The 16,022-nt window shown below is 30.4% G+C and overlaps 3 protein-coding genes across 3 annotated transcripts in view; 1 reads left to right on the top strand and 2 right to left on the bottom strand.

Annotated features, from left to right (window-relative positions):
• The window catches only part of LOC110991377 (apoptosis-stimulating of p53 protein 1), a 176,068-nt gene extending 170,363 nt beyond the window's left edge, over nucleotides 1–5,705 (bottom strand). The window contains exon 1 of the mRNA XM_022256721.2: nucleotides 5,450–5,705. The gene's annotated coding sequence lies outside the window, so the exon portion shown is untranslated. The remainder of the gene's footprint in view (nucleotides 1–5,449) is intronic.
• A 2,320-nt stretch (nucleotides 5,706–8,025) lies between these two features.
• On the bottom strand, nucleotides 8,026–12,757 carry LOC110991381 (inositol-tetrakisphosphate 1-kinase-like). The gene is made up of 5 exons (XM_022256727.2): nucleotides 12,277–12,757; nucleotides 12,090–12,188; nucleotides 11,788–11,885; nucleotides 11,343–11,642; nucleotides 8,026–10,457 (listed from the first exon to the last, which is right to left on the bottom strand). Exons 1-5 carry the CDS (start codon nucleotides 12,397–12,399, stop codon nucleotides 10,028–10,030), a joined length of 1,050 nt encoding a protein of 349 aa, XP_022112419.2. The 5' UTR covers nucleotides 12,400–12,757; the 3' UTR covers nucleotides 8,026–10,027.
• A 1,655-nt stretch (nucleotides 12,758–14,412) lies between these two features.
• LOC110991345 lies at nucleotides 14,413–15,790 on the top strand. Its single transcript, XM_022256681.2, has 4 exons — nucleotides 14,413–14,539; nucleotides 14,647–14,912; nucleotides 15,118–15,249; nucleotides 15,337–15,790. The coding sequence occupies exons 1-4, from the start codon at nucleotides 14,422–14,424 to the stop codon at nucleotides 15,754–15,756; spliced, it is 936 nt and encodes a 311-aa protein (XP_022112373.2). The 5' UTR covers nucleotides 14,413–14,421; the 3' UTR covers nucleotides 15,757–15,790.
• Nucleotides 15,791–16,022: the final 232 nt, after the last annotated feature.

Raw genomic sequence — 16,022 nt, 5'->3', positions numbered from 1 at the left:
CTCCGGGCCACCGCTTGCAACTATATAAAGCTCAAATTCGGCCCCACATGGAGTACTGTTCCCACCTTTGGGCGGGTGCTCCCCAGTACCAGCTTCTTCCACTTGACCGTATTCAACGAAGAGCGGTTCGAATCGTCGACGACCAAAATCTCTCCAAGCGGCTTGATCCTTTGGCGTTGCGTAGAGATGTGGGGTCTCTCTGCATCTTCTACCGCATTTACCATGGAGAGTGTTCAGAGGAGTTGTTCGGATTAATACCTGCAGCTGAGTTTCATCATCGGACGTCGAGGCAGAATACGAAATTCCACCCGTATCACCTCGACGTCCGCCGTTCCACAACTGCGCGTTTTTCCAGGCAGTTTTTGCCGCGCACCACCACTCTGTGGAACCAGCTGCCAACTGAAGTATTTCCGAACCAATTCGACTTAGGGTCCTTCAAGAAAAGAGCGTACCAATTCTTAAAAGGCCGGCAACGCACTCGCGAGCCCTCTGGCATTGAGGGTGTCCATGGGCGGCGGTATCACTTAACATCAGGTGAGCCTCCTGCCCGTTTGCCCCCTGTTCTATAAAAAAAAAAAAAAAAAAAAAAAAAAGATAATTGCATTTTATTAAATAGCAACATACCTACGACCTTGACTATGTTTGATAAATTAATAGCGCCTAATATATGTTATTTAAAATCATAATATAAATTTTTAACATTTCCTACGAAAATGAATTCAAATTGGCCTTAAAATTGCGCGTATAATATGTAAGAAAAACTGATAAACGTTTTAAGCATACCTCATTTATAATGAGCACAGATTGTATCATCCTTACAATGTAAGAACGATAAAAAAAGTTCAACTTTCGGCACGTTACCTCATTAAGTGCCAAATTAAGCAAAATCTCCTTAACTGACTGCAATATCTGTTTTAAGCATGTATGGAATAGTTGGTCAAAGTAAATACCACATTATCATACATACCGTATTTAAAGATCACGGGTTTGCCTCGGTGCTCTACCAAAACCGCAGTAAGATAGCGTTTTTGAATTATTCTCGTAAAACATATTTTTTGGAATTTGAATTACCGTAGCGCAGAAATGTTTTAGGCATATGGGCGCATACATGCACTTTTCTCAATCATAGGGTCTAATATTCCACGTCACAATAATGGTAGGAATTCGATTGGAAATTGTATACCGAATTATTTTTTACAACATAAACATTCCATTTTCAATCTGGTAAATTTTATTGCTATTGATATTCCTAAAGTGTCAAAAGCGGCCTTCTTAGCGTGTCGCTGGTATAAGTTTAAACCTATAATATTTTAACGAGGGCAATTATTCTTTGCTTTACTCCGCACTATAATCAGGGGGTGGTACGTGATGTTTTCATGCCTGCGTCAGTTTCAAGTAAATTGCCAACATTAAAGGGAATCATGAACAACATCAAGGATTCATTATTTTGATATACGTTCCTCAAAAGGCCTCATTATGTCATCTGTCAAAGTTGCAAAACCGCTTTAGTTTTATTAGGCACAGATGACATCGGTTATCGATTACAGAAAACAGCTATTGCGAAGGAGTTTTCATAAAAAGATAAGGTAAAATAAACTTCAATCTCTATTATATAACTTTCTTTAATCATTTGCGTTATTTGACTTGCGTAAATAAGAACGATAATGTTATTATTTTTTATAAAAAGTCCAACTATCGAAATTTTCTTACCATACAAAATCCAAGGAATGAATCATGATTTCATAAATATGTACTTAGATCTTAATATTATATATTAAATATAAACTAGGACGCTACTAATCTAATCATTTAAAACAACCGCTTAAGCTTCAAATTCATATAAATTGCTATCTATTTCCGATTGTTATTTCAGTGTAGAATTTGATCGAAAGTTAAATCATTGTTATTTCTAATCTTTTGACAAAGCATTTCAACTGTACAAGCAGATTATGAGATATTTCTAGTGAAATGCCAAGAGCTCAGAAAATTTTAGGTATTTAGTAGTTAGTAGACACTAACCTCAGATCTTATTAAGTTTTTCTTTGCATTATTTTGTACATATATAAGGTAATGCATTACCTTATATATTCTAATATAATAAAAATATTTCATCTGAAATTCCTATGAAAGACCAAGAGAAATACTAGGGTAAAATTTTCTAGGCTCTTGACCATTATTACTATAACTAAATCATTTATTTTATAAATTAAAAAAGCAATATAAGCATTTTCCAAAATATTATATACCTATCGATTATCTTTAAAGTCTGTGAATAAACTAATTTTATCTTCGACTACGCGTCATTGGGACAGTTGAGGAAAAAGTGAGGAAGTAAAGTTAAACTTAACATATATAATTAAAAACTAGCATTTTTCACACGGATAGGCGTTTTATTTAATTTTTTGGAAATAAATGTGTGTACGCACTTTAACTTCAAAGATTAAATAATATGCTCCAAAAATAGTTTAGTCATCAGGTATTAGTTTAATTTGCCAATACACATTGCATCGAAGTTAATTTAACAAAAAGATTAATTCAACGATTAATGACATGGGCATTAACCCTTAGTACGTATTGCATACACCTGGGGCAAGCATCTGCATTCTATAAAAAGATAAATACACAATTAATGAAACAATACATCTGCTTTAACTATGCACTTGGTATTCGTGCAACTTATATAGAGCTTTTCATACTTAACTAATTAATTAGAAGTGATAATATAAAATAGGATAATTTACACTATGTTATGGGAATAACCAGGAATATTTAGAATATATAACTGTATGTACTGTTTTTTACACAAATCACTAAAATAAACCCCTAAAATATCATACAGCGCCATCTGGTTTAGGATACTTGCATTGTTGGTTACAAGTTTCTATCCACATTGTTTAATGGGATCACGTCTGTCAGTCTGACACTTTTGAGATGAACAAATTGTCGACACCAGCCTTGACCTGTCAGATATAACAAAAGACTGGGATGGACGCGTATTATACTTTGGACTGGCTGATATATGCTTCTTTATCTAGAGTTAGGACCTTGCTTGCCATGCATAAATAGTCGAGAAAAACCATGCTTGGTTTTTCTCGACTATTTATAACACAAACAAAGCAGGCTTTTCCAGAAGTGTATTTCTGAAATGGCTGGCAACGAAAGCCAAAAACAAAATATGCGTTCTTTAACGCATGTCGCTTCTAAATAATTAAACACTTAATATTTGCCCAAAGCTTAAGAAGCTTAATCTTAGAAGATTGAGAACGCTTGTTATAACAAACCTATGATGAAAATAAGAATATGTATATGACGAGTTAAAATTATATGCGACTAAAACTGTACAGAGATTTTTCTAATTATACTTCTATATACTAAGCTTTATTCAAGGTTTTCCTAAAATGCGTTAAAACAAAATTCAAGTAGGAAGTTAATTAACATTAAGCAAAAACAGGCTATTGCTTAAAATAGCCGTGCTCTTAAACTTGCACTTAGCAAAAACGACTTGTAATTCTCACGGCTACCACTCAATGCGAACGCTTGACCACCTGAAGGCGCCCCTTAACATCTTTTATTGTTTGTTTGCTTATTACGCGTGTTTAACAATGTCCAGTTTACATTTAAAATACTCAGTTGCGTAAAGTAAATAGTAAATTGGTATTTGTATACCAACGTCAGTAAAAATGAACCTACCATACGCGGTTTAGAACGTTTTGAATTATTGTAACTTATAACATAGGATTTTGAATATGAATATGGGATATAGGTATTTTTAAATAGGCTTCTGGATAACTTAAGTCAGGTACGAAAGTATGTTAGCAAGTCCATAACAATTATATTTCATAACGATTTAATATATCTTGAAAAATGTATTATTACCAAACTATTTATTATCGCTAGATTAGCTACTATCTACAGTCTACATTATTGACTCTCTAAATATTCTCGTAGACTTTTACGGTTACTTAATAGTTGTAAGAGATTTTATTGACCCCAGCTTCATTACATAGTTTACTTTTTCCACTCTTTATACAATAGAAAATAATCATACACTTGCTCGAAAACGACTTCCACAACGAAAACAAACACGCGAAACAGCGGATATTAAGCCGGTTGTAACCACTGGGCAACTGGCAAGAAAAAGTATGGACACCTAACGTGCACGCAATTAGAAACAGTCAAACTAGTTAGTACAGTTACGAATCCGCGATGAACGAAGGTCGTAACTCAAGCGATTCTAATTCGTTCAATAGATGTGACGATAGCTGATCGAAAGATATTCCAGAGAAATGTGTAACTGTAGCTCCATAGTGAGTTAGACAAAATATACGATAACCTCTACATGTAATACATCACACAAACGAAGATTTTCATACACATTGTTATAGGTATTTGAGTGCCATACCATGTACAAATTTACGATGAGCCTGCAAATATACATTCTATTATACACAGTAACATTTAAGATTCACGTAATTATTAACAACTTTAACATCAGTCTAAATAAAAAACAACATTCCTTAATCTTTTGCGTTTAATTCGAGTCAATTAATAAGAAAGATAATGTTAAAAACATTTTTTTTTTATAAAAAGGTTACTTAGATATTTTCTTAATCCTTCAGGGTAAAATTATTATTTAAACTTTATTTTTATTAAAAGCCGCACGCTTATAAGCTTTAAACCTACTTAAATGAGCTACCTGTTACGTGTAAAGTTTGATATAAAAATAAAAATATTTATCTTATTACTATAATAAAAGCTAGAATGTTTATAAATTGTATGTGATACAAGATGCTTCGTTATTCAGTGATATTTATTATCTGATAATAAATTGTATAAAGTAGTAAAAATTTATAGTAAAACGTCGTAAAAACGATACGAGAGATCGTTATGAATAAAATATTCGTCCCAAAATGGAAGTTGTTTCAATGAACAGGTACAACCAATAAAAACTATAAATTGTAGTATTCTTTAAAGTGAAATTGTTCTAGACATTTGCATGTAATATGAATGTGAAAGTTTTCCCATGTTTTGTTCGTTTCTACTGTAAATTATTAACCGAGAATAAGTTACAAGATTTAACGTGTACACCATGTACACGCAAAATGAAGGCAAGACTAGGCTATTATTATATTTGTAAACATTTTAGCATTTTGTTTTGTATTATAGACAGGAGATGGAATATGCATCCTATGAATTAAATTAGGTGTATTTTTTTGGTTCAGGCATAGCATAGCATAGCACGTGTGGGTTGGTTTGTCTCATATTTGTAAATATAAGTTTGTTAGTGCGGATTTAAAAATGTAAAGGTGTAGAAGACGCCCTCGAAAAAGACTTATTTTCAATTTAATTAGAAGTTGTAAACACAATCTTATAACATATATAAACAGAATTCACGCGTTATATTATTAAGTGGATAATAATAATAGCTGCAAGCACTATTTTCTTTTACCTGTCGGCAGACCTTTACAGATCCATTTTGGTGACCAATCACTGCACTGAGCACAAAAAACAATTAAACCTTTAAAACCATTAAAATAAATATACTTCGAATTGAGAGGCACTAAAATTTATTTAAAACCGATTCACAAAAGTTGAAACACTTTAATTGATCAAGTGAAAATCACAAAAAAATGCTTTTTCACGAGAGCTGCGTAATATCGCGAAAAACGAAATGCGCGCGCGGCGTACGTCCAACAGCCGGTTCTGCCCACAGCTGACTGAATCGCAAAACAGATTATAGACAATATAAAACAATAAGAATTACAACTATTTACAATTGATAATTTTTTTAATAGTTTTAATGCTAACTTTTAATACTATTATGTACTAATTTTAATATTAGACTTTTATTGATTACAATAGTCCGAAAAAAATTACGATAAGACAATTTTTTTTGCAAAACCAATAATACAACAGTTTGATGATAGAAACGAATTAAGATACATTTATTTTGAATAATTTTGGAGTTTTTGTTTATTTAAAATTAATTATGTTAGTTACATATTTGTTTTTTTACACTCTGTATGGCTGCGTTATATTACTTGTTGATATTACGAGAAGTATTTTTTACGAAAATTCCATAAAAATATTCTTGTCAATTAAAAATAAAAGTTCAATTACCGTAATAAGCTGGTGCGTACTTAACGTGACTAAGCTTACTATTTTAATATCTTATCAGAAAATATAGTCTCAAGAAATTAAACATACCTACAGCTAAAATACTTTAATTATCCTTGGCGTGATAATGCGTTTACTCTGTTCTAATAGGAAAATTTACCAGAATTTAGGGAAACTATATTCATTCTAACTTCTGAGGACAATATTACTAACAAGACACTTCCAACACAACTCTAGTAAGGAAGAATAATAAAGAGTGTATGACTTCCTAGGAAACCCATGATGTTACGTAATGTGGAATAAATTGTAGTCAACACTAACTACACGTGATTTATGCACGGAACTGTGTCGAATTAACAACTACTATGTTACCGTTATGAAAATGTTGATCGATAACAATAAAACAAAGATCAACTGCGCAGTGTTTTAAGACATAGATACATCTTTATTCGAGACTTATAATCATTTATATAAAACAAATGTCCAACATATAATGTACTATTTCGTTCTTATTATAATTCAATTCTATACGGTTTTAATTCGAATCAGTAAGTCCTCTTCCGCTTTGAAATATAAATAGATTTAGATTTATTTTACTGAAAATAGAAATCCTTTACTATATAATATTAAAAACAATCTGTAAACATAGCTGCCTTTGCACGCGATTCTTGTTCGGTCTTATAACGACTAGACATAATAGTGGATCGTGTTTTCCCGTACTAACTTTCCTAATCATATGGCCTTAAAAAGACTCTGAAAACAAAAGGGCAAAACCTAAATTCTACAAGATAATTTGAAATCAATTGAGGTAATAACGATTACAGAAAACCAATTTATCCGTTAAGGCTTTGATTACTTAGCGTAATAAATAGAGCAACATTAATATTGTTGCATTAGACTAGTAGCCTTACATCGATTAGTGCAACGCCTCGGGCGACAGCAGTTTTGCACTTAATTGTAAATTAAGCAACCAAACTACTATGTCCATTTAACTGTCATAAATCAACTCCTTTGTTATTAGATGCCAAAAGAAATTATTTCAACAATACATAACATTACGTCGGCATTTTCTACTTATTTTTGAAGAACAGACTCAAGGGTATCATCTGATGTTAAGTAGCGTAACAGTGCCTAAGGCACATAACAAATGTCGGCCTTTTAAGAAACGGTACCCTTTTGTCTTGAAGGATAGTCATATTGGGGTGGTGCGTCGCCAAGACTTTGGCAAACTTATAAGTAGTATTAGTTAGTAGTTAGCAGCAGAGCAGCGGTCTATGATTTTCCAATAACGTCAAACTAGAGTATAACGGTCACTACATAAGCGTCTCTGTTACAAAAACCTTTTTCTCATTCAAAAAAGCAATTGTAACCCGTGAACTAACTAACATTTAGTCGACAAGATTTAGTCTATGGAATGTTTTTTTACTACATAATTATATAAATTCTATATTGCTAAATTCGAGTTATCGTCAACTCGAGGATTCTCCTCTTTTCGGGTGGATACGTTTCAATAGGAAGAAAATAAATAAGTACAATGATTAATTTTACTCATAAGAAAGAGACACACTTGACATCCTCTTTAGAAAAATGGTTAATGCACGCTTTTGACTCTATTTTATATATTCTTCACTAACAACAATCATAATATGAATCATATTATGACAAAGTGTAATAAAAAAAACATCAGTATTAAATATTTTAATATAAGAGCTGTAGTTACATTGTTATATAAAGTTAAACAAATTACACTTAAATAGATCTTATACTAAAAAATCAGTCTCATAAATTAAATAGCTGGAATGACATAGTTTAACTATTATAATTCCAATTAACGACATTGTTCTAAAACATAAATTAGCTCGATTGCCAACTAGATGTCTCATTTGAAACTTAAAACTATTTCTTTCCTTTTCGTATTATTAGAGTTTAGAATTTCGACTGTCATTTGTCAATTTAGAACGACCGCCTGACAAATGCGCAATTGGATACGACTTGTATTTAGATGTTGTAGCCTTAGAGAAATATTTATCGATGAAATATTACAGGGATTCGTGTTCACCGTACATTATAAACATTTAAAAAATCATGAGTATGATTTATTTACACCTATATATATATATATATAGTAAGACTGAGTAAAACTCTAGCTATTTAGAATTATGACATCTCACACTGTTTATATATAATATCAATTCCAATTAGTTCTCTTTATAAATGTGGTATATCAGAAAACTCCACCAGTTCTAATTAGCCTTAAATTTCATAAAATGTTAGTTAAAAGTTTAATAGACCGACTTAATTTTTTTATGGATTTACTTGATTTTTGATGATTTTTTATGGGTTACTGTAAGAATGACTCATATACCAATGGGTATCTCAAGTTACAATTTCTTATTGAGTACTGTCAAATAGGTATTCTAAACTAAATATAGAAATAAGGGGTGTAATTACTCTAGGACTTTTAACTAAATTTTGAGAAACTTCGCATATAAAATACAATAATGTATTTTTTGTTTTACTTCAAAATTAATATTTAGTATTTATAACGTCATAATAATTTACAAAATATGAGAGAGATACAGTAAACCTCAGATTATGGGATTAGCGAATAGTATTAAATCAAAGCACGCAAATTTAAAAAAATATCATTTTGACTTAAACCAGAAAACAAAGGCATGTAAAAAGTGCCCATAATATTAACAAATTAATACTTTTCGTATTTACAAATGCAAAAATGCGTTAGTCTGAATAATACATTTTTGTATTAAAACACATGCCAAAATATAGTTCATACCATCTTATAGTATATATAAAGCCTCTATCGGTAAAAATTTAGAAATCAATAGCTCGATTTTGGAGTCTTTAAAGTTATCACCCCCAACCAATTTCAAGTATCAGAAACAGTTATTTAAGTAAAAAAATAATAAAAAACCAATAACATATTACTTAACATTTACTGGGCCCATGGTCCTCAGTCATCCACATGAGCCGGTCGTTTACCAAGCATAGTTTACCAAGTTAAAAAAAAATGCAAATAAAATAACGCACTTTATGTAAAAAGTAACGGCATTTTGACAGATAATCCGCACTGTAACACTTATCACATACTGTTCTAACAAAATCCGAAATGGCGGTTTGCGTTTATAATATTAATAGGGATGTGAAAAAATAATGATCGATTTTTGAGAGCGATATTAATTTTTAAAAATAATTGAAAATCTGAGTTTTTTTAGAAGTATGTAACAATATTTAAAAAAATATATTTATATACTAACCTAACCTAACCGAATAATATACATTAAAAGTTTTTTGGACAGCCCCTCCACCCTTGCGTAACAAAGTGCTTTGTTACTGCGTGTGGGGGCTGCTCTTCCTCCGAGCCTCCGATTTTTTATATACACTCTAGGGGTAGGGCAGACAAGACCACATGGATAGTGGGGTGCTCTGATTCGGTTTTGGGTACTTTTTGAATATAACAATTATTTATTATCATCGATTTTTCATACTAAAAGCAATCGATTAATTAAAAAAACTACTTATATGCAGAATGTCACATCTCTTGTAACCAATAGAAAAGTTTAAAATGGCAGATTGTTTACAAATTTCTCTATATTGCACAAAATATCAAAAAAAATATTAAATACTTAGATGCAACTCTGGCAGCATAAATTACTCCAAATCGCACGGTCCCAATGAAGGTCCCCCGAGACTCCTACATACTCAGTCTGATCAAATTCGAGCTATTGATTTATAAATCCAACCCTCTCTATCTTAATGGCAAAAAAGCTGATAATAAAATAATCCACATATTAGGTACACGCATTTTAATCCAAAAACAATTAATTATAACAGCACAAATTTTGTGCCGATTGCTTCATGTAGGATCTATCTTAATTAATATAATATAATCTTAATTAATATTCATTCCTGTCACTCCACACTGAATAGAATTAGAACCTACATTAATCAATCCATTAAACCTATTTTCATTATTTTTAACATTCTCTTCAATACAATCTAATAAATTTTCGAAATAATTTGGAAATGTATCATAACTCGGAAAAACATTTATATCTATTAATGCATGATTACCTGTCCAATTGTCAATCACTATGTCAAATCCCAAGAGTAATAACCCAATTCTCTTTCTCAATACTTTGATTATCATTCTTACTTTATCATCGTCAATGGCTTTTTCTGATTGGACTTCATTTGGGTCTAGAATAGAAAGTGTTGACTGACTGCATGCTTTACTTACTTCACCAGTACTATAGTAAATAGGTTCCATATCATCCGATGGGTAAAAATTCTTTAGACTGGGCCGCTGGCATATGTGATATCTAGAAACAAAGTTCATCATAATTATTTTATAAATTGAGACTTAATATATTATGGTCTAATATATATGTCTGGAAATTACAGAACTTTATAAAGTTCTGTTTTGAAATATAAAAATCTGAATAATATCAAGTTCTTAATTTTTTTATTACTCATGCATTCTCTTCCCCAACTGTCAAAGCAATGTCTATTAAAAAGAAAAAAACAACCACGAAGTTTTTACTAAAAAAAAATCATAGAAGTTTTTATGATTCATGCAAATATTTCTAAAAAAAGAAGCTACAAATTTGTTTCAATATCAGATTTAATGATTGTATTCAATAAGTTAGGTTAGGTTTCCATTTATATCATTAAATTTTATTTCATATTAATAAAAAAATTCTACTGAAGACTTGGCTGTATGGTCATAGTTTCATTTGCCTACCCAGAATGGGTGAAGAAAACAAAAAAAAACTCTGCTATATTATTTTACGGTTGGCGCATTTTCCAAAAAATATTATTGCGAGTTGAGTTGTTTGTGGCACAAAATTAGTAATTTCGACGATATTTTATTTGAATTAACACCACCCAAACTCAGAACTATTCCACAAAATCCTTCGGGAGAACATTTTACTGGAAAAGTAAAAGAATTCAATACATATTTACATACAATGAATTTATTGCGCGGAGAGAAGAGAAACAAAGCAAATAATTTTATTAAATTGATTATTTTTTAAACTGTATTAGAAATAGTTGTTCAGTACACATGCAGAACCGTCAATGCAACTTGTTCCGACTGTCAGCCCTCACTTTCGACGGCGCATCGGCTCGGGTATACATTTATTGGAACTCTTTGCAATGACAGTCTTTCTGCACTCATAATGAAATATACTATTAAATATACTCACCTATTACCAACAACAAAAACCTTATACAAAACAGCACTATGGTTAACAAAACTTTGCACAACACAGGGTGGTTTGCATACATTTAATCCTCTTTGATTGCAAACCAAAATCATTTCATGGGCTAATTTTGACCCATGTGCTAAGGTTGGTTTACATATAACTGGGAATGTTACTCCTCTCTGTTTCATTATCTCAATATTTTGTTCTATGTTATTTGTTGTGAATTTAGCAAATGCTGGTGTGAAAACACCTATTTTTTGTAGAGAGATCTCTTCTTGTATAATTGAATAGTATGTATATCTAAAATAGGAAATCCATGATTATGAACAGTGGCAGTATGATTACTTGCAATAAAGAAATCTGGATTGTTACAACTAATGAATATAATGAACACATTAATACTTTTACTCATAATTTAATATTTGTCTACAATGGTAGTGCTTACCTATTTAACAAAATTCTCACATTGTTTAAGGGATCTATAATAGTAACATTAGGATGATTTGATATGTATTGCTCAACTCTTCCAATAATACTAGAAGCCTGAAATATATGTCATATTAAAGCAAATAATTCTGCTGCACAATTCAAATGTAAATGTAAATCTTATCCAAGTCATATGATGTTAGGTGTGATGGTAGCCAAGATTATAAATGTAATATTTTCATATTGTGTCTTTATTTTTAATTTAAGTCAGCCAATAAGGAAAATGATTGAAATAAGCAAGCTGTGCTGAAGGGCACTTACTTTAGAATCACCTTGGTCTGATGCAGCTATTATATCTGTCAATTTGTGTAGAAAAACATCTAAATTGCCTTGTTCCTCAATAGGCTGATCTAAATTTAACTGCAAGAATTTGTTAACAGTCAAACGAATAGATAATAATAAGATAGCGAAACTCAGATATTGTTTTATAAATCTTCTATTTACTAACTTTTATTAGATTATATCCGTGACGCCGGCAAACATTTACTAATTCATTCCAATTAAGTTTATGACTTTTTTTTTCAGATATCCAAATACCAATTGTTTTGGATAAACTGATGATTTCACTCATTTTATTTATATGTGTTTAATAATTAAACTTGGTCGAATACTCGGAATTACCTAAGCAGCTGTGACAGGCTGAAGGCAATTTATTAATCACTGATGACTAAGCTAATGGCAACTGCTTAAAATCGCCAACCTTCAAGGATTTCGTTAACATAATGAGGCATCTAGAATTTCTAAAATAATGAGCATGAAGGTAGTTAATTCCAGAAAGTATTGAAATCATCAGCTTCCATCACACTTAACAATATCATTTTTAAATTGTTTGACTTTGAAGTTTACTTTTATCTAGATTCTAGACTATTACTATTACTATACTATTCAGTAATCACAGATCATGAGAATAAGATAATAACTAACAAGCAAACCATACTATAATATGGTTTGCTAATTATTTTTTAATGGAATCTCGCGGGCTGTTTTGGCGAGCTTAGCTCAGCCTGAAAGAATCAAGAATGTGTAATTGAATTGAATGAATAATTATTATCTGCCGACGAGTATCCGCGTTTTATAGTTTTTTTTTTAATTTATTTCATAACCATGTCCACAGTCCATGGATAAATTTTATAGGATAGGGCCTAGGGTTGCCACTTGCCTTCTGTCATAAAAAAAAGTATGTGAAGATATTTTAGAGAAATTAATAACAAGCATAGATTTAAGAAGTTGTTAAGAGAACAAAATGGTTAGAACTTAGGGGTTATCGTAAGAAAAAATATTTAATTTAAGTGTGGTATTTAGCAGGAAGCCTACTATACTATAATTAGCTATTTTACGTAACTAAAAGCCCTATAGCGTATAAAAGTTTAAATTTTATTGACGTACGTGATGAACAGTGGACAACAATAACTATGTATTTAGACATCTAAATATTATAGTGGTAATATTGGATAAATGTAATAAGATGGCTTATAAATAGGTGAAGAAGATAAGATTATATTTATATAAGATATTTTTCTACATTCTTTTCACTAATATAAAGACAAATCTTTATATTAGTGAAAAGAATGTAGAAAAATATTAATTCAAAATCCTTCTCACTCTAACTCGTTAGAAGAGGAATGTGCCCCACCGTGGGATGTATATAATATAGACTGATATGATACATAATGATAATAACTAAGCTATCGTTTGAGTAATATGATATGTGTTATTATTATTTTTTAACAGAATTGTATTCAAGCAGATGGAGTTTGAATATGTTAAATGCCATTCAAAGAGTATGGACCATTTTGTTTAAACCACTACCGTTTAGACCATGTTTAACCGAAAACTGAAGCTGTAGAGCAAAAAAATTGGATGTGATTTATTTACACGACTGAGGTATATCATTATGAACGTTGGTGGATAAAATTGATTCAAAATTGTTGTCTAAACTACAGGACGACAAATGTATCTGCTCACTGCCACCTCGAATAAAAACAGATAATTTTACAAAACGATTCTATTGTGCAAGATATAATAATTGAAATGCTGGCGATTATAATAAGTACCTGTATCTCTATCTTCATCATCTGACGAGGAATAAAAAAATCAAGTGAAGTTCTTGAAATCGTTTACTTGTTTTGAATGTGTTACGTTATGCTATTTTTATGACTGAAAGCATATATAATAAATTAGTACATAAAGTATTTTGTATATAATAAATTAGTACATAATTTTCCTATATTATTATTTCCTATGTTCATTCATACTAAAGATATAAATAAACATTAAATAGAACTAAGTTCATTTCAACCAATCTCCCCAGTATTGCCCACTACATATTTTTATTTTCCTTGAGATGGAACTATCAAGTATATTTGCATTTTTTAATGTAGAGAGTAGAGAGTAGAGACTATCAGACTAGGGTTTCTGTTGTTTTCAATGATATATTTATCCCTAATTGGAAATTAATTGTTTTTTGTTTTCACTCAAAGAGAATTGAGCATTTGTTACAAATAGATCAACTTATGAGTACAAATTACAAAAATTTATGAGTTTTAAATACCAAATATTATATTTATATTAATTGCAGTTTTAATATTTAACAATGACCGACGAATCTGTGCTAGGAACAAAAAGCCAAATTTTGGATTTATTTTCAGACTTGAATGAAGCAGATTTACAAAATATTGAATCATGGATTTCATCTCAGCGTTACAAGAAAGGTACAAACATTTAGGTTATTAAATTTAAATAAGTTATCTAAATAGCTTCTCTTCTGTACAATTTAATGAATATAATACATAAAGATTAAATGTAACATGTGTTTCAGATTTAGATATAAAAAAGTCTTTACAAAAAAAAGAAAAACAGTTATCTAATATAGCAAATAGCCTGAAAAAGATAGTTCCATTTAAAGCTGAAATGCCCTCCGAAGTTATTATTCCACCTATAGTTGGGGATCAAGCTGATTGTACTAAAGAAAATACATGTCATGTTGATGAGTTTCTTTATGATGACCAGGAAGTAGACAAATTAGTTAAATCAGGAAAGTTGTCACGGTTTTACTGCACAGATTGTATGTCTAGGGGTATTAATGTAAGTTCTTGGATAATATATTGCTTTTAGTAGTATCATAATAAATATAATGATAACCTTATTAGTAATTTAAATTGGATTCTTTTTAATATTCTGTTTATATAGTATAGACTTCAATAACAAGACTATAGATAAATGTCTTAACATTATTTAAACAAATTTTTGTAATTATGATTAATTGACGAGAATTTTGTATTACTTACAGGAGCTGATTTTTATTTCACATTCTATGTCCAAACAAGCTCTCATGTATATATTTTATGTACTCTTGCCAAATGATTTAGAAGAGAAGCAAATTTTAGATGTTGGCTCCAGATTAGGAGCAGTTCTGTATGGTGTAAGTAAAATATGTATTTAACACACCAATTATAATTATTAATGATTATCTTATTAATTTGATCAATACCTATTGTTTATTTTGCAGGCTTATTATCTTTCAAATGCATCCTCAATTGTTGGTGTAGAAATGAATAAAGAATGTTGTGAGATTCAAGAAAAAATGTTAAAAAAGTTCTCAATGGATCCAACCAAAATAAAAATAGTAAATTCAGATGTCTTGGAAAGATGTGATATTGTTCAAAATTCAAATATTATAATAATAAATGTATTAGACTTTTTTGTGGACACAGAAAAACATAAAGAAATGTGGTATTTTTTTAAGAAGTATATTAAAAAGGGAAGTTACTTAGTATCAAATAGAAGTATGGATGAAACTTTGCGTGCTTTGCAGATGTCTGAAGACATGATGGAATGGTTAACAATTTGTAAACCTAATCAACTTGAGAACGAAATTTTTTTTGATGTAGAAGATTATAGTGAATTATTTTTATATACTGTTAATTAAGGTTTTTATCCATGATGTTTAAATTTTAAATTAAACTAAATGTCATTATATATTTTTTTTACTTCTGACAAAATGCAGACTACAATACTTATATTAGAACAAGAAATGTTCAGTTATAAGTAATTTAAATATTTGTAGTATGGTAGACTTAATCTTAATACAGTTATCAAATATTAAATTCAGCACATTTAGAGCAAGCTCATTGCTCATGGTAATTTATATTTCCAAATCTTAGTCCTTTATCTTAGAGTAATTCCCTATAAACT

This window comes from Pieris rapae, chromosome 6 (assembly GCF_905147795.1).
Source record: "Pieris rapae chromosome 6, ilPieRapa1.1, whole genome shotgun sequence".
NCBI classification, from domain to species: Eukaryota; Metazoa; Arthropoda; class Insecta; order Lepidoptera; family Pieridae; genus Pieris; species Pieris rapae.
This window is presented reverse-complemented; position numbering and strand designations above follow the sequence as displayed.

Excerpts from the sequence above, each read along its gene's own strand:
- LOC110991345 (XM_022256681.2), top strand. The coding sequence starts at position 14,422 with ATGACCGACGAATCTGTGCTAGGAACAAAAAGCCAAATTTTGGATTTA. Across the intron at positions 14,913-15,117 it reads GTATGTCTAGGGGTATTAAT|GAGCTGATTTTTATTTCACA; the intron begins GTAAGTTCTTGG and ends TATTACTTACAG. Across the intron at positions 15,250-15,336 it reads TAGGAGCAGTTCTGTATGGT|GCTTATTATCTTTCAAATGC; the intron begins GTAAGTAAAATA and ends TTTATTTTGCAG.
- LOC110991381 (XM_022256727.2), bottom strand. The coding sequence starts at position 12,399 with ATGAGTGAAATCATCAGTTTATCCAAAACAATTGGTATTTGGATATCT. Across the intron at positions 11,886-12,089 it reads CAGACCAAGGTGATTCTAAA|GCTTCTAGTATTATTGGAAG; the intron begins GTAAGTGCCCTT and ends CATATATTTCAG. Across the intron at positions 10,458-11,342 it reads GTTTTTGTTGTTGGTAATAG|ATATCACATATGCCAGCGGC; the intron begins GTGAGTATATTT and ends CTTTGTTTCTAG.